The sequence below is a fragment of the Pseudorasbora parva genome, chromosome 1 (genome assembly GCF_024679245.1).
Source record: "Pseudorasbora parva isolate DD20220531a chromosome 1, ASM2467924v1, whole genome shotgun sequence".
Lineage (NCBI taxonomy): Eukaryota > Metazoa > Chordata > Actinopteri > Cypriniformes > Gobionidae > Pseudorasbora > Pseudorasbora parva.
The window spans coordinates 4,842,848-4,866,705 of NC_090172.1; the positions used below are offsets into that span (position 1 = coordinate 4,842,848).

The window sequence follows — 23,858 nt, forward strand, 5'->3', positions numbered from 1 at the left end:
CCAGGCCTGGTCCTCTCTTGTCTTCCACACTCCTCCATTTATACTCCCGTCACTGCCGTGAGCCGAGACCGGTGTGGCGATCAGCTGCCACTCATTATCACTCCACCAGCCTGGTCTCAGGGTCCCTCACCTCACTGCTTGCCACAATGCTTTTATATACGTTACCAAACATTTGTTATAACCGCAGTAAATATAAGTAAAGTTTAATGTGTAAATGCCGGTACAAATTACTACTGTACTGATCTAAAAAATATACAAATAACGTTACACATAACGTTATTGATGGGCCATTGATGGCCAACGGACCTTTTCACTGACGTAATGACGCAATGACGTGCACTTGCTAGCCTGTTCCATTTACGTGTTCTCCGAATGCTAAAGAGGAGCCTCGCCTAGCCTTTGAAGGAAGTGACTTGGATGGATCAGTCCTTCCAAGGAAGCATCCTGGACATTGAGAAACACCTATTGCGTGAATAAAAGATAAATGCTCTGCTTCCACTGGTTTGATTATTTAACGTTTCATGTCAAGGAAAAGTTCCATGTTTAGCACAGCACAGCTCGCTCGGAGCGTTTAATATGCTGTAAAACTTAATTTATATTAATAATATTTGTTCCTGCTATATTTGGGACAAGAGGTGCAACCTTAAATTACTAGCAATTTTGACAGCCCTACTGGTAAAGGGCATACTGTATTCCTAATTGCCTATCTGAGTGTGATATAACCATACTTATATTAGTGAATAATCAGAATAATGAATGTTTACTGGAGTGAACAGTTCTACTTGTCATGTAAATATCTTACTGCGATTAAGACCGTACTCCATTATTGTTCACACTTGTAGTTCGGTTGGTTTGGTTCGTTTGGTACGGACCAAAAAACAAAAACAAAACATATAGTCCTGGTCCGCTTAGCGTTCACACTGGCATTTTTAACAGCGACCCTAAAGCTACCGAGCCAAAGGCATAGGGAGACGGTCACAACCTGATTGGTCGGCTTATATGACGTAGGAGCTCGCTTACCGAACATTCAAAACAATGCTGTGTGCGGATTACACGCGGGCATTTTATGCGTGTACATATGGCATTATTTTTACCCGCTGAGAACTCATGAAGAGCTCATAAAATGTTCAAAACATTCAAAACAGCAGCAGGATTTCTTCCGTTGTGCAGAAAAGAGACGGACGACTCTTGTGCAAAAGAGACGGCCGTTCTGTCGTCTGTCCCTGCTAATAATGGGCAGCACAGGTCCTTTGATGACAATAACCAGGTATGCTTTTTGAACGTTTTTTCTAGCATTTTCGAAACATGCTCGTCTGACCAAATATTGATGAGGCACTTCCTCGTTGCTCCACGTTTGGCCTCTAACGTTAACGTTATTCATTTTGGATACACCGATCTTTCCGCGTCCTCAAATCAGCTGACTGTGCGTCGCATCTTGTGACATTACGTCCTGTTTTTGGTCCGTTTACATGTCTTTGGTCCGTGTTGCGTTCATATATCAATCCAACCGCACCAGAGTTCGTTTGGAAGCGGACCGAGACCCATCTTTTCAGCGGTCTCGGTCCGCTTGTTTGGTGCGCACCAGGGTTCAGATGGCAGCGTTCACATATGTTCAGATGAACCGAACTAAACGAGCAATCGCACCAGGGTTCGTTTTAATCGAACCAAACATGACAAGTGTGAACGCACCCTTAGTCATTGTAGCCAATCACATACATATATGTTGAGCGCGTGAACACAATGGCCAGAGGCATATATATTAAGTACCTGAACACAATGGCCAATCAGAAGCATATATATGAAGCGTGTGAACATAATGGCCAATCAGAGGCATTTATATGAAGTACCTGAACACAATGACCAATCAGAAGCATATATATGAAGCGTGTGAACATAATGACCAATCAGAGGCATATATATTAAGTACCTGAACACAATGGCCAATCAGAGACATCTATTTTAAGCGTGTGAACACAATGACCAATCAGAGGTGTTAAGAATCCGTTCAACAGCAATCAATGCTGGAGGGAAATGCTGGTACTGTCAAATTTTTTTCCAATTTCAGTAATGACTTTGTACAGAAGTTGGTACTTTTGACTACTCTAGTAATAGCCTAGAACAATTAAAAAATTCAAAGCAGACACCTATGTGCTAACAGCCACTCACAACATCCTAACCACTGCCTGAAAACTAAACTCCCACAATTTTACAACCTATGCAAACCAATGCCCTAAAAACATTCTGCGCGCCTTAGCTACTGAATAGCAACACCATAGATCATGGAGAATTTTGCATGGGGAAGCGCTATAGTTTTTTTTTGCTCTAGACAGGCACTATAGTTTGTTGTCTGCCATCAAGGCTGTCCAATACATCTTTTGCGCAGTAGATCTGAGAGCTGCCTGCTCTTCCCTCGGAGCTTTGCTGACACAGCCGTGTAATTACAGCCGTCGCGGTCACTCCTCTCCCTAGACATGCCTGTTTTTAGCTCGGATCTCCGTGGGAGTGCTGAGCTCTTTTACATTGATGTGATGGACCAAACCAGAGGCACTGCTGTACAGAACAATAGAGAACTGCACAATGAAAAGGGGGCCGCACTCGTCCCTGCTTGTATTTCAATTTTACAGCTCTAGAACCTCCATGAACATGTCCATTGTGTTGATTTACCTGTTGCTAGGCTCTTTTGGCCATGGCCTTGACAGTGGCTATTTGACACGTCCAGTCAGAACCCAAAGCTCCTCTCCTCCGTCTACTCTCAGCTGTTGGAAATAGTTGCCTGCTAATGGAAGAGGGTTATTAGGATCGGCTGTGTTCTCGCTCCAGCTCGACGGGATCTCTGGGGCTTTGATTATTTCTGTATGACACAGCTGCTCGCTGCTGTACTTACAGTGTGACATGCTCCATGGGAATGGGTGTGCCTGGCTTCTTCAATGCCTTGTGCACATATTGTTGGGAATGCTTTGTGCCTTTTTTCTTTCTTCCATTTCCTTGAAGATTTCACGTAGTTCCTTGTACATTTGTTAGCTAGCAACAATTTGGTTACAGAGACCCAGTTTACAGCTGGGGTTAAGATGCGTTTTGGTCGATCAGATCACCGAAGTAGACAGGTTCGACACATTTCTGTTTACACCTGGTGTTTTAATCTGTCTCTTGTCCACTATCAACCACTTCTGTCCTGATTTCTTCAAGGGGAGGTTCTATGGGCGGATAAATGTATGGGCTTTTTCAGATCTTTCAATCTAATGGTTGAAATAAGCTCATGCAATTTACATATGAACACGTCCAGAGATAAAGGAACAACATGGGAGTCGGAACCATTGAATATGGGTGGAACGAGACCCCCACTTTTTAAGACCAAGATATTGAACCCACTCAGTTTTATCGTCTCTAATTCAGTGCATGTCTGTTTACCTACCCCTAATTGATAAACACTTATTATTAAACACATTAGATGCTTTATTTTCACCTTTATATTGAAAATAAATGCCTTTCTCATCTGATATGTGATGGGAAAAGGGAGTAGAGGGAGTTCGGCAAAAGGCGGATTCGAACCTCGGGTCGTTTTGCGTCTCTACTTGATGCCATTCTCCTTACCCCTACACTATCGTTGCTGTAAATTAATCTGTGTTTTCCATAGTTTTGTCTGGCCCAACCAGACGTTTAGTAAACGCAATATATTTGTAATTAATGTAAATGGCATCTACTCCAGTAAAATATTTTAGAGAGGACCCACCCACATTTTTTTGCTTCCGACACCCATGAGGAAAAACACAGAAAGCCTCAGCTTTAGTTTTTGCTCTGACAGACACAAGACCAGCCGAACGCTGTGAGTGTGTGTTAGAAATCAGGAATGGTGAGAAAACATTGTGCTTCATCTTCAGACCAAACTTGGGTCTCCAGCCGTCAAAGTTTAAATCCCGTCTGGCTCGCACTCTTCCCAAAATGTTCCCGCATTAGGTCAGTAGACGGAGAGAAGACGGTCTTTTGTGGCTGTTTGAACACATTCGACCACATGAGCATCTACACTACGAAAGCAATCCGGTCCAATGTGTTTTCCATTACCTCTGGAAGGTAGCCTCTTGTGATCCGATCGACCAAAACACATCTTAATACCAGGTGTAAACGGGCAGAAAGACATATGTGCTGAATACTGCCTGTTAAAAATATATACTGGTAGAATATGCAACAATATGCAATTCAAACATTCACATTCAGGTACATTCATGAGATCTTTTCACACTTGAACTAACTCTGGGTCAGTCTTAACACGGGTAAACAGAATCCTGGGTTATCTTGCTTCACATTTATTATTGCTTATAATTTACAAGTAATCTTGGGTATTGATAAGGTGATTGGTCAAACGCTGCACGTGATATGCTAACATTAGGGTTCTTGTTTATGTATGTATGTCTGTCTGTATGTCTCTGACTGTTCTATCAAGACATAATTTTATGCTTGAAACCTTTCATATAAACAATTTTCATAAATATCCAGTACTTTAAAAGCTGATGAGATAATTGAAAAACATTTGTCCAGCAATTTGTATATTCTCAAATGTCAGGCACAACTGCAAACATGGCTCTTCTATTATCCATTGACATGGTAATAATGGTAAATGAATGATAATTATTCATCAAGAGCAGCCCAACTGATCCTAGCGGCATGAAAATGTTTGTAGATATCTCTCTAATATATCTCTCTAAGAGTATAATACTCTTAAAATGGCTAATTTCCTGTCTTGGTAGGTTGGTATACTTTCCATCTCAGGTGGTACAGCGGCAGTGTATGCATACAACTATTTGATTGTACCGCTTGACATAAAAAACAGTCAAAAATAGATACTTTTAAATGTAACTTAATATCTTAAACTTGCTTAAACATATTTGTGTCTCAAAAATATGCACTTTTTATGCAGTTTTAAAAAGATGTAAAAAATGTGTCATGTTATGACCCGAATATATTTATTTTGTTCTACTATTTACTGAGTTTTTATAGAAGGATTTGTTTGTATTATTGTATGCACCTGTTTTATATATAACATTAATATGCATTTTTTTTATTTGGTTCCCAACACTCTCATACTGGTTTGGATTGACAAAAAAACCTAATAATCTTATTTTTTTCTTTTTTTTTCTTTCTTCTGGCTGAAATTATTTAATTATGTATGCAGTAATAAAACACACTATCCAAAATCCCCTCTGTAAAACCCTTCAACTCTAGTGTGTGATTTCAAAATGAAACCTTTTTGACCCTGGTTTTATCTAATGTTCAGATGTCTATTCTAGATGTATGCTATTTAGTGCATGTTTAATTAGGTTATGAATCATTTGCTTATACAGAAACCTTGTAATCCAGAACAATTATCTTAATGTGCTGTGAATAATCAACTGTCAACCACCATAGTTACAGTTATTTACATATTTCAGTTACAGTTTGTTATCAAAATTAGGGACATTTAAAAGATTAACTATTAACTAGTTGCTTATTAGCATGCATATTACTAGGATATTGGCTGTTAATTAGTACTTATAAAGCACATATTAATGCCTTATTCTGCATGACCTTATTCTACATCCCTTAATCCTACACAATACCTAAACTTAAATGCTACAAAACTACCTTACTAACTCTTAATAAGCAGTAAATTAGGAGTTTATTGAGCCAAAAGTCAGAGTTAATAGTTAATGTGTTCCCCATACTAAAGGGTTACCTGTTACATAAATCAATATGACAAAAACAAGAGTATTTTTATATAATGCATACTTTTATTTTAAATAGTAGGTAGTATTATATGCATAGTACGCCATTAGCGATATGCTAATATTCTATAGCAATGTTAGGATTCCAAACAATACGTTTTAATTTTAAATTAGCAACTGATGTTCAAGTGAAGCTCTCATATCAGTGCTCCTCCTGGCATGTTTGTGGGAAATACCATCTTCAGAATCGGACTTTCCACTCCCGCCCCTCTCTTCACCTCACTGGGAGGAAGTTCAGGGATGTAATCCAAGCTCTCTCTTCATTTGCTGGAAAAAACAAAACAAAACGTGCGGCCCAATTCGCCTGCTATTGTACTATTCTGTGACATTTTGTAGTGTAAATAGTGTGAGTAATGAGTTCATGCTGAAAATTACAAAAAGAACCATGTGTTGAATGTTGGACACTTCACACGACAAAAATACTAAGTAAGAAGAGCATTTTTTGCATTGTTTCTAGTCCAAACATCTACAAATTCTTAAAACAAGAAGTATTTACTAGACGAGCAAAAGTAATTGTCTTGTTTTGGGAAAAAATAACTCAATCTGCCAATGTGGGAAGCAAAATAATTTTCATTCAAACAGAAAACAAGATTATTTTACTTACCCATTGGCAGATTATTTAGCTTATTTTAGGCAAAAACTCTCTTGTTTTGGGGAAAAATAACTCAAAAATAAGACAATAATTTGTATTGTCTAGTAAATATTTCTTAATGTAAGAATTTTTAGATATTTTGACTAGAAACAAAATTACAAAAATACAAAAATACAAAAGACAAAAATACTAAATAAGTAAAGCATTTTTGCAGTGCATGCACTCAATGGCACAGCTTTTTTTCACAGCTGATGTTGAATGACAAAATAGTGCATAAGTACACGTGAATAGTGTATAGTGCTTCATTTGGGACGCCACTAAAGACTTCTCCCTTCTCGCCCAACTGATCTTCAAGGGTGTGTAGTCAGATGTAGATATGATTTATGTTGAATGCTAAAAGGATCTGCTTGGAATTATCGATGGGTCAAAACACGCAGCTTACATGGTGAAATATCTCTACATTTTTAGGCTGAATGGCAGTGAACTATAGAGCTATTTATCTCAGTATTTACTCCAAAGTGGGCTAAATGTTCAGTTTTCTTTTCATGAGGCACATTATAGGCAAATGAAGCTTACAACAGCGCTTTGCTTCAGGGCACTCCAGAGGGAGTTATTCTCTTTATCAGTCACAATATTCCTCATTTAAATAATTCCCTTCCAAGGCATATGCAAGGGCAGGGCTTGGTTTAGCTATTTAGTAGTATGGCGATTATGGGAACATGCTCGAAGCAGTTGACCAATTACAACACACCGGTGCAGCCGACCAATCAGAGGATATTGTGCTTTTTTTAAAAGGAAGGGCTTCATAGAGACGGGAACTAAATAGAGATTTACTGACAGACTGGGAAGAAGTGCTGCAATAATGGAGAATATGTGAAAAATACGTTTTTTTTTTTTTTATTTATTTTTTTTTTTTATTTACAATATATTTATATACCCTACCTTTGTGTCATTTGAAAATATATCTTAAACTGGAAATTGCTCAAGAACACATTAAATAAATGGCCAAAACTATGCATCCCCAGCAAATACTCTTCACTACTCTGTTGGTTCCCAAGTCCCTCTCGAGGATGCTAATTTTCCATTAGCATTGCCAGTTTAGCCTGAATTGCTAGCAGATGCTCCTGCGAGGCCGATCCCACTCCTTCCTCCCGTTTGTTGTGTCTGTTTGAGGAAACTATACGGCCTTGGCTCAAACAATACGACGAGAACCCAAGGCCTGAAGTGGTGCTAAATGTATACAAGCACGGGAAGAGCATGTACAAAGTTTATTAGGTGCACGCCTACTTGTTCTGTTTGGACTAAATATAGTTTATGCAGTAGCCAAAGCACTTTGTGCATTAATAAACAGGTTATTTTAGGGTGATGAATAAGTGTTGGAGAAACGTAGTGTCTCCAATACCCCTATGAGCAATGGACATTTGCATGTCATCAGACATATTTTCATCAACATGCCTTGCCACTATAACTATTTTGGGCTCCCCAAATAACCTTTTTGTGAACATTTCTTAAAGAACCTTTTTTTTTTCTTTGAACCTTTTGTCCAATGCAAAGGTTTCGTGGATGTTATTGCTTCTTCATGGAACAATCAATGCCAATAAACAAACTTTTATTTTTAAGAGTATAGTGTACACACAAATAAAGGTACCATTAAAAGGGGATTTTTACCAAGGGGGTAATCTAGCGCTTGGAAAGCGTACCTCCCATAGGGGCAGCCATTGCTAACCAAGCCATCACCTGCTGTTCGCATCCCATTGACTCCCATTCATTTTTGAGTCACTTTGACAGTGAATAACTTTACATCTGAGGCGTTTAAAGACTCCATTTGTCCATTGTTTATTTCTAAAGAAACACGACAATGCATAAAAGGCTCCATTACCTTGTATCTTACACTATCGCCCCGTAGAAGCTGTTTTTGTTAAACTAGGCTAATGATTGTCATAACCAACGCCACTGTCGCACAGTTGAGAAATTACCGTATAGACAGGAGGAGACGCTCGGGAGCAATCTTTTACTGTCTATGAGGCATAAAGTCAAGGGAGAAGAATGGGGAGAAGCCGATAGTGAGCCAAAAGCAACGGGAGAAAACATTTAAACAACGTGATTCAGATTTCACTTTCCACAACTACTAGAAGACCTACAGCTGTCAGACAGGAGGCTCACGTCACATCTACGTCGTCAAGCTCAGTCTGAGCCTGCGCAGTTCGCTCAGCCATCAGGAAGTGAGTGCTTCTAGTTGACCTCACTTTCCGCCGTTGAAGTCTATAGGAACGCTCTTTCCGTTTCTTTTACTGTCTATGATTTTTACAGAAAAGCTGTAGAATAACCATTTTGGGTTCCCCAAAGAACCTTCTAGTACTTGAATTTACTATTCTGACAAACAGAAAACAGCTTGGTTTGAAATTAAGTTATTTGTGAGCTGTGCTTTATAAACTCCCAGCCTAAAAATAAGATTTTTTATTGCTGAAATGCTGGATTTAAATAGGCAAACTCTTAAGAGTCAATGATTTGACCATTATTGCGGTTTATTTTGTTTCTAGCATGTTATATGTCTAGGCAACATATCTTTCAACCCTTATTGATGGAGTTGTGTCTTAAACAGCCAGACCTTAAACTAATTTAAAGTCTTTGGGATGTGCTGGATGAGACTTTACGGAGTGCTGGACTTATTTCCATCAAGAGGTGCATACATTTTTGGTCAATATCTATGACAATGCATTGCTATGGTATTGACAAGAGACAATGGTCTCATTGTCCATGATATTTTGGTGAAAAATTGTTAATGTGTGACCACAGCTTTAGTATAAATAGTATACTTTTGTTTTTTTACCACTGTAAAGAACCTTCTTATGCAATGAATGGTTCCATGGATGTTAAAGCGACAGTTCACCAAAAAATGTAAATGTACGTCATGATTTACTCACCGTCAAGCCATCTTGGGTAAATATAACATTCTTCTTTTAGACAAAATGGAGTTCTATTAAACAAATGTCCTGGCTAATCCAAGCTTTGTAATGGGAGTTAATGGGAACAAGGCCTTTTGAAGCGAATTGATGGGTTTGTGTAAGAAAAATATCCATATTTAAAACTTTATAAAGTAAAATATCTAGCTTTCAGCAGACCGCCTTCCATATTCAATTAATGGAAAAAAGTCTAACTGACGTGACGGACGTCAGATGTGGCATAAGCGTTTTGAGCTGCGAGAGGCTTTACACTTTCTTCATAAACTGAATACGGAAGGTGGCCCACCGGAAGCTAGATATTTTACATTATAAAGTTTTAAATATGGATGTTTTTCTCACAAAAACCCATCAATCCACTTAAGGCCTTTATTAACCCAGCACTAAGCATTTTTATAATGGATGGATGCACTTTTTGGGGCTTCAAATTTTGGGCTCCTATTCACTGCCATTATAAAGCTTGGATTAGCCGGGACATTTTTAATATTACTCATATGATATAATGTCTTCTAAGATGGCTTGAGGGTGAGTAAATTATGGGATAATACATTTTTGGGTGAACTATACCTTATAAAGGTTCTTCTTGGAATCATCAATGCCAAAAAAAAAAAAAAAAACTATATTTTAAAATGTACTTAACATTCAACCAGGAACAAATTAGTGGGAGGACCTGGGTGACTGTGGCATCATTTGCTTTTTTTGCGACTCCACCCAGCAGAGAGGCTTCTGCCTCACCTAGGTTGCCTTAGGCAGACACAAAGCCGCTCAGAGGTGAGACTGGCCTACGCTGGCTTCCTTTCTGTATGGGAATACAGGATTACTGTGCCTGGGCAGATGTCTTAACTGTAGAGGCCAAGGAGCGTTGGGTCACGAGGGGTTCCTGGCCAGACCGTAGCGAAATGTCTATGGAATATATTCCGTATGATTTGCCACTGCTTACTTTTGGGATTGAACTTGAGGATATGTGCCATGTAGAGCAGAGACCGGATGAACTAGTTTATTTGTGTGTTATTACTACAGTTGTTGGCTCTATTTGATTTCATGACTTGTTCTTCCCAGTTTAACAGACAGCCGCCATCATTCCGTGCTGCAAGGACGACCCCAAAATGTCTTCCAACGGCGATCTGCAAGACGTTGGGAGCTGGGACAGCTTCTGGGAGGTTAGTATCCCTGACCACAAGTGCACACATTCACACAAATCTCCCTGGCAGAGTGGGCCGCATGCTGTGGCGTCCAGCCAGGGAGTTAGAGACTAAAGGAGCGGATCCCTGCAGATCCGACATTTCCAAGAGCTCGCTAAAAGCTTTCTGCTCTACTGTTGCATGCTTGGTCAGGTCTGTACTTGCCTTGGAGAAAACTAACAGATATGAAGGGCTCTTAAATAGTAAAGTGAAAGTAAAGGGTTCATTTTTGCCTTCAGGTTCGGGTTTTTTGTCCCTCCATTTTTCATCACATGGACATTTTCGTTTCCTGCGAAAAAGTTGCCTTTGGCTTGTTACACACTGGAGGACTTAACACATTGTATATGGTGCATAATGTATAAAGTATTTTTGCAATAGCTACTTTTAATTAACTCCTCAGAAATTTTTCATTTTTTTAACCCTTTATGTGCTTCACTGAATCGTTATAAATTTAACAGTACCTCACAAGTTTCATCATTCTCAATATCACCACAATATAACTTGAGTTAATTAATAAATTAATAATGAATTACACAACTACTATAAGTATATTCATCCTTACCCAAATACACAGAGTACACTCAGGGTAAGCTACGGTTTACTATATAGCTAATCTTAACTGCTGGATTGTTTTATCATCACCTCATATAAACTATAATAGTTGGATACATCCTATTTTGCCTGCATGCATGCAACTTTTTTTTCTTCTAAAAAGATAACTGGGGTATAGTGTGCCAAAGTGGGGTAAGCTGTGTCAATGGCTCAAGTAATAGTGCTTCAAATGCTACATTATTAGAAAATGTTAACATTGTTTCACTTCTAGTATTATGACTATTAAATAATTTAAATAATAAGCCGCATAATAAGACTTTTGAGATTTGACCATGTAGTTAACAGTTTTTTCTCCTTTATACACATATACATTTATATTTATTTGAAATATAAATCATTAATATATTTCCTTTATAATTCAGCTTTAAACCTTTCACATGACACAACTTACCCCAAATGTGAATCAAGTTGTGTTGTTTTTTATTTTTTAGATTTGTCATGAATGTCTGTTTATAGATTTTCATTTCACTTGATTACCACAATAGTATTTTTTATCTCGTTTCTCTTTGCTTTGAGGAGAACTCAAGTTAAAAATGGCTTGGTTTACTCCACTCGCCCCTAGGAGTCATAATGAATCAAATTCTAAAATGTAATGGTTAACCTTTATGTGACTGAAATGTAATTAATCCCTGATATTCCTAGTTGTTAATTGCTATGATCAGATCATTGAGTCAGAAATGAATCTGTGTGAAACGTTTTAGTATGACTCTCTAACATGACTTTCATTGGTTAGCCTGGGAACTACAAGAGGACGGTTAAGCGCATTGACGATGGATACAAGCTCTGCAACGAGCTGGTCAGCTGCTTCCAGGAGCGAGCCAAGATTGAGAAAGGCTATTCCCAGCAGCTGAGTGATTGGGCCAGGAAATGGAGGGGTGTTGTGGAGAAAGGTCAGTGTGCCTTTGAGTCTCATAGGCCATCTTCTTAAAGTAGAAGCATTCCTCTTCAGTCACATCAACACATTATATACTGATGAGCTGATAAGTGCCTCTGTTAAACAATTATACATCTGTCTGACCTTTTAGTGCACCCTGTCAGTGCCCACCTTAATAGTTTCACATGGTTTGGGGAAAAGAATGTATGAATGTAATGTAGATTAATGCTGCCTCTGTTGCTTATGCCGGCTCTCAGTGATCTATGAAGTCATGTTACTGTGCATTGCATTGCAAACAAGAAGAGATGGTCCAAAATGCATTCAAAATAGAGGTGGGTGGGGTTATGAGTTTGACTGACAGTTTGAGGATCCAATGGAGTTACAAGGTTTAGTCACAAGTCGAGGTTTAGGCTCTTTTTAATACTTTTCATTGGTTAGATATTTGCAAAACTCACAGACAGGCATAAAGGCTGGGTGACCAATCATAATGATTCATGAAAAATGAAAATACAATTTTTCCAGTCAATTCTGTATTTTGCTTGGTGTTTTCAGCAAAAATAACGTATGAACAGTGGCTCCTAAAAGTTGGATTTGAAAAAACAAACTGTAAATGTAGGTAGTGTAAACAAAGCCACTGTATCTTGTATTGACCTTAAGAAAAGTCGTGGATATGAGTGGATTACCTCCCTGCGAGAGCCTCAGGCTGGCCACATATTCAGTAACCAAACCATGTGACCTTAAAGAGGCAGACACACTGACCTAAAATTATAATAAGTGGGGCAACACGTGTATCTAGAGAGAAGAATATTATACAAACTTAGGGTGTTTTTTTTTTTTTTTTAAGTTGGGCCAGAACCGACTATTCAGTGTTATAAACTGACAGATAAAGCTAACTCCTGTTTTCTCTCCTGCAGGCTCACAGTATGGGACTCTGGAAAAGGCCTGGCATGCTTTCATGAATGCGGCAGACAGACTCAGTGAGATCCATATGGAGCTAAAAGAGAAATTGGTTGATGAGGACAGTGAAAAGATTAAAAACTGGCAGAAGGATGCTTTCCACAAGCAAATGATTGGTGGATTCCGTGAGACCAAAGATGCCGATGAAGGCTTTCGTAAGGCCCAGAAACCCTGGGTCCGAAAACTGAAGGATGTGAGTTTCCTCCTCTGCTGAATATTACGCCATTAGTATGGATTTCATCCGTTAAATGACGGCGGAGAGATCAGAGTTTAACTCCACTTTGTCTGTCTTGTTTTGTTTTCATTGTTAGTTGCACTTTTTGTTAAGTGTTACCATTTAGACGAATGCCAGAAATATACTTTTTTCCCATGCAACAAGTAGATAGTGAACAGTGATTGTCAAGCACCAAAAATGACCAAAAAGGGTTTCTGAGGGTCTTAAGTTTTAATTCACCCTTAAAACAGAGCAGAAGGTCATGGTGCTAAATGTTGCATGCATTGCAAGAAATTAGTAACTTCCTCAGTATTTATCCTGTTTTTCAATACAAATATCTAAAAATGTTTTAATAAAGATAGATTTACTTGAGATGCAAATAAAAATAAATGAAAATGTTAGGGATGCACCAAAATGAATATTTTGGCCAACAACTGATAACTCTTTATATATGAAAACTGATAACCGATATATTTGCCGATAAATCTAAATCCAAATTGTTATATATTTTTTGAGAGCCTGATAGAAAATCAAAAGTCTCATCATTAAAACCCATGACCCAAGCAAAACATTATAATGATTTCTCGCTTTAATTTTATACAGCCTTTATGACTTGTGCTTGAAACGTTTTTTTCTTTTCTTTTTTTGAATTTCAAGCAATTCAAACCCATCTTGGCGAACAGTGCGCATCTGAAGTGTCTCAGCTGAAGGAAATAATCCATTATTTATCGGCTTTAAAGGTGCCATGTGTAAAAATTGAGGTAAAAATATCCAAAAAATGACCTACACGCATCAAAAGAACGAGAAGAAATAAGGGCTATGATGTCATTAAACATTTTTCAAAAATCAAGTTTTAATGCTGCAGAGATATCAACCTTAATTAGCAATAGCATTACTAGCCCCGGCCCGACAGGCATCGTAATACCAGTCTCGGCCATGGGAGGCGGTATGCGGGCAACATAACCACCAGCCAACCTGGAATACACGAATAACTCGCACGGCTTGTGGGCGTACTTGAACCTGATGTCAATCGTGTGGAAAGTACAGCCCACTACTTAATTTCAGTTCAGGGAAGAGAGCGGACGGATGGCCGAAGCCCTTGGCCCCTTAAACGTATCTGATATGATAAAAATAGCTGTTTTTACCTGACCAGAAAAAGCGGAAGTGCGAGCGCCCGGCGACTGTGTCCCGTCCCGTCATAATAAAAGTCCCGGTACTCGCGAGCCGTTTAGACTAGGCGCCCTCCAGTGGACGAAAAGTTGCATAGTACACCTTTAAGATATCAGCCAAATGTTCTTATCGGGCCGATAATGATAACATTAAAACAAACATATATTGGCCAATACCGATATAGGGGCCAATATATCGTGCATCCCTAGAAATATCTGTTTTAAAACTCACCTTTGAATTAAGCTGATATTTTCTGAGCCCATTGGCAGATATTTGTTCTTGTTTTAATCATAAACTTAATTTTGATCAATTTCACATAAAACAAGACTTAATATTTTGTCATTTTGTATCTCCAGTAAATGCATCTTGATATAAGAATCTTTAGACATTTGCATTGGAAAACAAGACAAACATGCTGAGATAAAACATCATTTTTGTGATCAGAAGGCACAGTTATTTCCCTATTCCTCAGTTTGTGCGCAGGGTAATCAAAGATACTTTTTTGTAAAAATAAATAATTTCTTAATTATTCCTTACATTTTATTTACTTGGTCTTAAAAAGTGCAAGTCTTAAATTTACCTTCATAAACCTGCAGAAACAACATTTGGCTGGTCCATTTGGTTTGTTTGTTGCATTCATAGTCTTCAAATGCTATATGATAGCTTAACATTAGAAACAGAATGAAATGAAGATCTCGCAATCTCAACCAATTATACAGGTTCAGGGTAATATTAGGGTGAATAGATGATGGCAGAGTCTTTATTTCAGTGTTTAAAGAGAACCATATATTACACTAAGTACCAGTGTGTTTAGTAATGAGTAAATAGTATGGGTGTGTAAATATTTTCTCTGTGATAGGTGGAGTCTACCAAAAAAAGTTACCACCAAGCCCGGAAGGAAGAGCGCACGGCATTGACCCGTGAAACTCATGCCAAGGCTGACACCACCAAATCCCAAGAGGAGGTCCGCAAGTTCACGGATCGCCTGGAGAAATGCACCCAAGAGGCAGAGAAGGTACCGTGAGAAAAAGCACAGTTGCAACAGTTTTTGGCCATTTTAGTTTTGTGAGGATTTTCCATTAAGCTGGTAATCACTGAATGGAAAGCTTGTCAACAAGTGTCCGTTTCTGAGTGGAAGGAGATGGATGGCGAATGACAGAATTTCCAAAAAACGTAGACAAGACGAGGCTTGCTTGTTGCAAGTGCCAATAGGAAGGCCCCTGTGATGATGTATTTGGGCTTGCTGTGACAATGGTAAATTATGGGTGTGAACAACATGTTGAGTGTGTAGTTTCATTCACAAAACTACACTTAATGCCTTCAGTTTCTGCCTTCTCAAAGGTGTAAAGAGAAATGCCACCTGATTTTATTTATTTAAAGGCATTGTTTTTCCATAATTTATAAAAGCAGACTTGTTGTCTCTTTCAGAAAGTCATGAAATTCATATTGGTACATTTCATTTAGACGATGCTTTGATCCAATGTGATGTACGGCTTTCTCCTTTAGTTTCAACAACCTTGTGAATATTCATTGGTCCTCTAGATGTATTCTGAACAGGAAATTTTGATCTTTGGTAGTGACCTTGTAGACTGTCTCCCATGACTTGCTTATATAATTTTTTGGGATGTATTTCCTCAGGCTAAGGAGCGTTATGAGAGAGCCCTAGATGAGCTGAATCGCTGTAACCCACGTTACATGGAGGACATGGAGCAAGTGTTTGAAATCACCCAGGAGGCCGAAAAGAAGAGGTTGCGCTTTTTTAAAGAAGTTCTTCAGGACATACACCAGCACATGGACCTCTCCAACAATGACGGGTTAGTCCCTCAGTCTGCACAGACACTTATCTTCTAGGACAGTGTGCTAAATAATATGTTGGATTTGAAACACTTTGTGTCAGCAGCAAGTCCGTTAATGGTCGTTCACATGTACCAACCAAACAGTGATTTAGAGTAGACTCCAATAGAATCTAAGGCTCCTTTTACACTGGTATTAAGATGCCAGTTTTGGTTTTGATCGATCAGATCACAAGTGGATGACACTACATACAGGTGTAAACGGGTCTAGGACGTTTTAAGATTGTCCACTTTTGGCCCCGTCCAGAGGTAGTGGGAAACACATTGGACCGGATTGCTTTCGTAGTGTAGACGCTCATGTGGTCGAATGTGTTCAAACAGCCACAAAAGACCGTCTTCTCTCCGTCTACTGACCTGATGCGGGAACATTATGGGAAGAGCGCGAGCCAGGCGGGATTTAAACTTTGACGGCTGGAGACCCAAGTTTGGTCTGAAGTTCTCTAACCATTCCTGATTGACCAAAACACATCTTAATACTAGCTGTAAACAGGGCCTAATGTTGCTAATGACTCTTTAAAGGGTTAGTTCAGCCAAAAAGGAAATTGATGTCATTAATGACTCCCCCTAATGTCGTTCCACACCCGTAAGACCTCCGTTCATCTTCAGAACACAGTTTAAGAAATTTTATATTTAGTCCGAGAGCGTATGCAAGTGTATGCACACTATACTGTCCATGTCCAGAAAGGGAATAAAAACATCATCAAAGTAGTCCATATGTGACCTCAATTGGTGATTCGGATCGCCATCATGTCACGTGATTTCAGCAGTTTGACACGCAATCACAATCATGAATCAATACGCTGATTAATAACTGTTTGAATCTTTATTTGAGGATTGAAAACAAAACCGGAAGAGAAAACAATGCTGAATAAAGTCGTAGTTTTTGTAATTTTTTGACCAAAATATGGTTTCATATTTTTGGTCTCATCCCTCTTTCGGATGAGACGTTAAACCTAGGTCCTGACTCTCTGTGGTCGTTAAAAATCCCAGGATGTCCTTCAATAAAGAGTAGGGGTGTAACCCCGGTATCCTGGCCAAATTTGCCCATTGGCCTCTGTCTACCATGGCCTACTAATAATCCCTATATATAATGATTGGCTTAATCACTCCTCTCCACCATAAGCTGGTGTGTGGTGGTCGTTCTGGCACAATATGGCTGCCGTCGCATCATTCAGGTGGTGCTGCACACTGGTGGTGGTTGAGGAGAATCCCCCTTTCTGCATGTAAACTGCTTTGAGTGCATAGAAAAGCGCTATATAAATGTAACAAATTATAATTATTAAGAAATGTATTTTGGATTCCAGAGATTGTAATTAACCCACTGATGTCACATATGGACTACTTTGATGATGTTTTTATTCCCTTTCTGGTCATGCACAGTATAGTGTGCATACACTTTCATTGAAGGAACAGAAAAGCTCTCGGACTAAACATAAAATATCTTAAACTGTGTTCTGAAGATGAAGAGGTCTTACGGGTGTGAAACGATATTAGGGTGAGTCATTGATGACATTTCATTTTTGTGTGAACTTACCCTTTAATAATATTGCATAATAAATGCACAACACACACATTAAGTAAAATTGTTCATTTTTAATTAGATTACAGTAATATCGATCAATACTTTCCGATATTGAATACAGTATGCTGTAATATGCATTTCTCTTAACTATCCACCACCTTAGCTAAGATTTCACTCTGAGCTAGTCATTATGCATTTTGAAATTTCCTTATCCAAACAGTATACCTGTGATACGTTTACAGAATTTGGCTAAAATGTCTTTAAAGGCAGCTTCCAATCGAGTTAATCAGGGTAGCGCCATATTTAACTTTTGAAAACGAGGCTGTGAGTACAGTGTGTTCAGTGGATTGTACTGATGTTTAACAACATACCGAATGCTCAGCTGACAAAAACTTTCCAAAAGACAAAAACTCCATAAAACCATTTTTTAAAAGATGTGTTTTCAAAATGTGTGCAATTGTAAATATGCAGTATTCTAATAATCATTCATTGTTAATAATTGATTTAATATTTTCTGAATGAAATTATATTTTTAGTCGACAATCCTCTTGGCTTTGTCATGGTGCCAGAAAATAGTCATGATACCTAAAAATGCTGTCTAGTTAGGGCACTCATTAGAGTTTGAAACGAGCCACTGAGAGACTGACAGGCACAGATGTTGGCGTAGTTGTGAGTTGTGCAATGAAAAGCTCTGTCTCAAACGTTTCTCAATGTCGAGTCCTCATTTATAAAGGCCATATCAATATCCTCGGGCTCTCGAAATAGTTTGTGGTCATTTATGTCATATATCTGAGAACTGAAATAAATGAAGAATGTTAACCATTAATAAGTGCTTATTTGTTTTTTCCGTGCTCTCTGCTATCATTTTGTTTACTTAATGAGGAATTCTGAGCATGTCGTTGACCATTAACCAGGGTCATTTCACAAGAGCTGAAAGCTAGGGCAACTGTGCTTTTTGTTCGATTTTTAATCAATGAGCAAATAGTTAATCTGTGTTCGCTCAATCAGCGTGGAGTTACATGTTCAGAATAGCAACACAAACAACACCCTTCAAACCTGTCTCTGCACAGTTTTGTTGAGCTTTAATTACAGGGCTGGTGCAGAGCTGTGTGTTAATCATATAGTTTAGTTTCATGTACAGGAATCTTTGTGTTTGCTTTATCCCTCCCTCATTCTTTGAATTTCCATGGTACTTAATGTTCTCTGGCCCTTTTGTTCTGGTAGCAGTGGCTATGAAAATGACTTTGACAAAAGAACTAGATTTAAAGAAAATGTGAGCAGTACTTGGCCATACAAAACTTGTCGACAGGATGCTAGTAGTACCTCTAAGGATAAGATCACCGATTTTCTACCAGCTTTACCAGCTTTGTATCTTTTGTAGCTTATTTCGTTACTATACTTCTGGTCTGAAGTATTTTTCAAGTATCTGTATTCTGTACTTTATCAGAGGATTTTTGTTTTGGAAACATTTCATTACATTCCAAAGCATAATATCATATTTTTTACTCCATTACAACATATCATTCCTCATTATTTTGAACTGAGAAAATCCCCACCTCCTCTGAGACGTATGAGAGCAATGTCCAATTCTTGAGAGAGCTGATTCTTTTCAGTTTACCTGTTGAATGGTTGCTTCTGGGTATCGCAGCCCTGAACAATTAATTTGTGAATCAGACTAATACAATTGACTCCCTGATTAAGAACATGGATATTAGAGGGTTCCCGCGGGGTCTTAAAAAGCCTTAAAAACATTAAATGTATTCATTTGGAAATAATACCTTAAAAAGACTTGGAAAAAGTCTTGAATTTTGATTTCTGGATCTTAAAAATTGTGCTGTATGTAACTTCGCTGTATTGTATTTTTCCTCAAAAGTTTCATTTGTCAACCACGATTATTTTGATTAAATAACTTGGTATAAATAAAGAGTGGCGGTACCAATAATTGCGAACCCAACGCAGCTCCGGTTCATATTCAAATACTGCGAACCCGTGATGCCTTCAGTAAATGAAGATCACAACCATACTGCAACACAACACAACACAGACCTCAAGCAACAAGCAATGGAGAAGAACATTTTGTTGGTAGGGACGTGAAATATGTATTATTTTTTATATAAATGGTCTTAAAAAGACTTCCCTTGCCTTAATTGAACTGAAATGCATGAATGTGGACATTTCTCTGTTTTAGGTAAAATAACGCAAATTAACATCCATGCATCTTGCCTCCTGCCAGCTGGAAATTATATAACTAGTATTTTAGCATAACCTTCCTGTTAATGCATTTTGCCCCATGTGGCACCTGTCCTGTGCAGTGCGTTTTTATACCACATTTACACATTTATTGTAATTTAGTTTCATTTAGTTAAATAATTGATTATAAAATCAAATCTTATTTCCAGCTCAATCCATATAAATTATCTCCACTAATCTTTCTTATTGAATATTATAGAATAAATAATAAACGTTGATCGTTTACTTATGCACTTGATATTGAATGTACTTAACTACTATTTGTACTTTTACTCAAGTAAAATTGAAAACAGTTGCTTATACTCCAGTACTTGATTTGTGTACTTTAACCACCAGTCCTTTGTATGAGTACAGTAACCCTAATAAATTATTGCTCCAGTAAAAGTAAATAAACATGTAAATAAAAAGTGTCTACCCTTTCTTCATGTTACCTTCTTCCAGATATCCACATGCATATTTGTCAGAAAAAGTACACCAGATTCGACAGACTTTTGACAGCTTCAGGGCTTTTGCCAAAACTACAGATTGAGCTTCCGCATTTTTGTATTCCTGCCCACAGACAGTTAGATCGTCTGGCATAATCAAAAGTGCATTGTGTGTGTTGAAGTTTTCTCTAGTCAAATTATTTTTTTATAGACGCCAAGTTTGAGTAAAAGCCCATTTTGTCACCTTTTAAGTGAGCATATAACTACTACTAAAGTTGCTTTTATGTACCTTTTAGGGTTATATAAGATAAAAATGTGTCCTTTTATTGGTAATGCCCCAGTGACGAGCCATTGTACCCCCCAAAAGTTTATGACACTGTGCAGGACGTGTTACACGTCAAAATATATTTCTCTGTGTCAGGGAATTTAAAAGTACAGCCTATTTTTACCACCCATCAAGTCCGTTATGGAGCTAAATTTTTAAATACCAGTGAAAAGTCACAATACTCTATTCCAATTTCGATAGCACAGCTAAAACTACTAGCCTAATTAAATTTAAAACATTATTAAAAACATTATTAAAGACAAGAAGTAACATGTATAGGATAGAGACATTGAATTAAGTAATCAAATGCAAAATAACACTAGATAGTCTTCACTGTTTAAATTAAACAGATCAATTCTTAATTAAAGTTTCAAAAGTTATTCAGTCAAGAGCATTTTTTTCCTTTGTCTTTTGTTGTTTGATTAAAATTGAAAACACAGACAGCAGGATAAATATATTAGGCTGCTGTCACTTTAAGTGCGAATGCACAGATCCAATACTGATCCAATACGCATTTGTTGTTTTTCTCAACTGTGTACGATTGTGTTTACTAGGATACAAGCCGAGACTGACATTTTTAGACAACTTAGTGCCAATATGTCCGTTCAAGTGCAAGAAGACGTGAAACAGAGCTCATTTCAGAATTCACACACTGTTTAAGAGACAGCTTTCTGGGCGTGTGCTTCAGATGCATGTGCACACTAAACATCACACACTGCATTTGAGTTCCCTTTTGCATTTTAGCATGCCTTAAACTTTTGTGACGATACAGGGCTGGCTCGCCAACTGTCTCGAGCGTCGTTCACATTAATGTCCTCACAACATTGCATTGTTAGAATTCGTAAAATGTTACCAGTCAACTGGCGATAGTCACCATTTCATTTTCTCGCCAACGCAGATTTTTACTCACATTTGGCGCTTGGCCAAAGTACAAGAATTGGCAATGGCGATGTTTGTCTTGGCAAGCACCATCAAAGTTGATGTTTATATATATATATATATGTATATATATATATAATTTTTTTTTTTTTTTTTTTTACATACACTTCCTTGTGCACAAATAAAACCTGTTCTGACAAGATTATGTGGAAAATCCCCATGCAGATTCCGAGCCCTGTACCGAGACCTCGGCCAGACCATCAACGCAGCCAATGACACGGAGGACCTCAGGTGGTGGAGGAACACCCATGGGCCCGGCATGAGCATGAACTGGCCGCAGTTGGAGGTACAGTGCAAAATACTGCTTTGTTTATTATATTTGCTTCATCCCAGAATGCCAGGAAAGACGTTTACCAGGTAAAAACCAGTCTACAAACTTCTTTTGCTTAGAAAAGATATGACATTTACGGACTCAAACAGTGTTGCGGAGTCGTCAACCATTGAGCTGTTTTGGGCCCCGGCCTCCAGTGGTGGTGAATATCTAATGGGCTGAGTGTGAATGAGCTGTTGTCTTTGCACGGCCCATGAGTGGGTTCTGGAATGTCGGATCCCTCTCCCTAATGGCAGATCCTTCCCAGGCCTCCCCACAACACAAACACACCCAAACACACAGTGGCAGTGTCAGCACCTCTGTTTGTGCAAATTATGTTTGTACACACACACACACACACACACACACACACACACACACACACACACACACACACACACAATGGTGGAATCAGAGTGTCTCTGAAATTTCGAATTCCCCCCACGGTGTGAATGTTTAATCGAGCAGTGGGAGAGTGAATGGCAATCACAGAGCAAAAATGAAGCTTTTAGTCAAGTTTGCTCAGGTAAGTGACACCTTCAGAGGAATCTTCTGGCATCCTCCCTGTTCTGCCAGCACACTGGAGCTCTTTGTATGGCGTGTAAACAGGAACTCACTCTCTCTCTCTCTCTCTCTCTCTCTCTCTCTCTCTCTCTCTCTCTCTCTCTCTCTCTCTCTCTCTCTCTCTCTCTCTCTCTCAATATAAGTGCTGTTATGTCACGGTCACATTGTGTGACTGGTCTGTATTTTTGTTCTGCTTTAATAACAAGGCTATTTATTGATTGGAATGAACTAAACCTTATTTTAGTCTTTTAGGAAAAAGTACCGGTCAGAAGTGTAGAAGTAACTACTGCTCATCAAGCCTGCATTAATACAAAAATAAAAAATACTGTGATATTATTACAATTTAAAGTAATGATTTATAATGTTATATACTTTAAAATATTATGTATTCCTGTGATCAAAGCTGTATTTTCAGCATCATTACTTATTATGTAGTAAGATATATATCATATCTTATTATATTATTAATGTTGGACACAGTTTGTAATATTTTGTGATACATTTTTCAGGATTCACTGATGAATAAAAAGTTCAAAATAGTGAAGATTTCTATTGTTAGAAAATATAACTTTTTATCAATTTAACACACCCTTGATAAATAAGTGTTATTTTCTTTCAATAAAAAAGAAAAATTACTGACCCCAAACTTTTGAACGGTAGTGTATATTGTTGTAAAAGATTTCTATTTTAGATAAATGCTAAAAAAAATTAAAGAATTTTTTTTTACTTTTTATTCATCAATGAATCCTGAAAAAGTATCACGGGTTATAAAAAAATATTAATCAAGCACAACTGTTTCCAGCATTGATAATAAATCCTCATATCAGAATGAGTTCTGAAGGATCATGTGCCACTGGAGTAATGATGCTGAAAATACAGCTTTGATCACAGGAATACATAATATTTTAAAGTATATTCAAATAAAAAACAGTATTTTAAATTGCACAATATTACAGTTTTTACTGTATTGTTGATTAAATAAAAGCAGGCTTGATGAGTAGAAGAGACTTCTTTCAAAAACATTAAAAATAGTAAAGCTTCTAAACTAAACAGTTCATTTTAGTTGATGTATACTTTGATGGAGAATGCAGTCGACAACTCATTCTCATTCTCAAAAGGATTCATCTGAATCATGAACAGAATCTCCTGGATGATTGACTCCTTCATCAGCAGTGTGTATTTTTGTAGTAAATGTTAAAAAAGCTAATCTGTACAGTTAGAAGACATTTAAATCAGTCTAGTTACTGAAGGCTTAGTAAAATATTACTAAATATTATTTAATTGTAACCGTTTATTTCTGTCCCCTTATTACAATATACATGTAAGTACTGAGTAATATGAATTAACTACATGT

General features: G+C 37.9%; 1 protein-coding gene across 6 annotated transcripts in view; it reads left to right on the forward strand.

Moving 5' to 3' along the window:
• The window catches only part of pacsin3 (protein kinase C and casein kinase substrate in neurons 3), a 64,169-nt gene that overhangs the window by 24,207 nt on the left and 16,104 nt on the right, over window positions 1-23,858 (forward strand). For all 6 annotated transcript variants that reach the window (XM_067454740.1, XM_067454502.1, XM_067454788.1 and 3 more), the window contains 6 exons: window positions 10,368-10,468; window positions 11,835-11,991; window positions 12,890-13,125; window positions 15,176-15,331; window positions 15,955-16,130; window positions 21,796-21,916. In XM_067454740.1, the coding sequence (XP_067310841.1) occupies window positions 10,415-10,468; window positions 11,835-11,991; window positions 12,890-13,125; window positions 15,176-15,331; window positions 15,955-16,130; window positions 21,796-21,916 (900 nt within the window). In that variant the 5' untranslated portion in view covers window positions 10,368-10,414. The remainder of the gene's footprint in view (window positions 1-10,367; window positions 10,469-11,834; window positions 11,992-12,889; window positions 13,126-15,175; window positions 15,332-15,954; window positions 16,131-21,795; window positions 21,917-23,858) is intronic.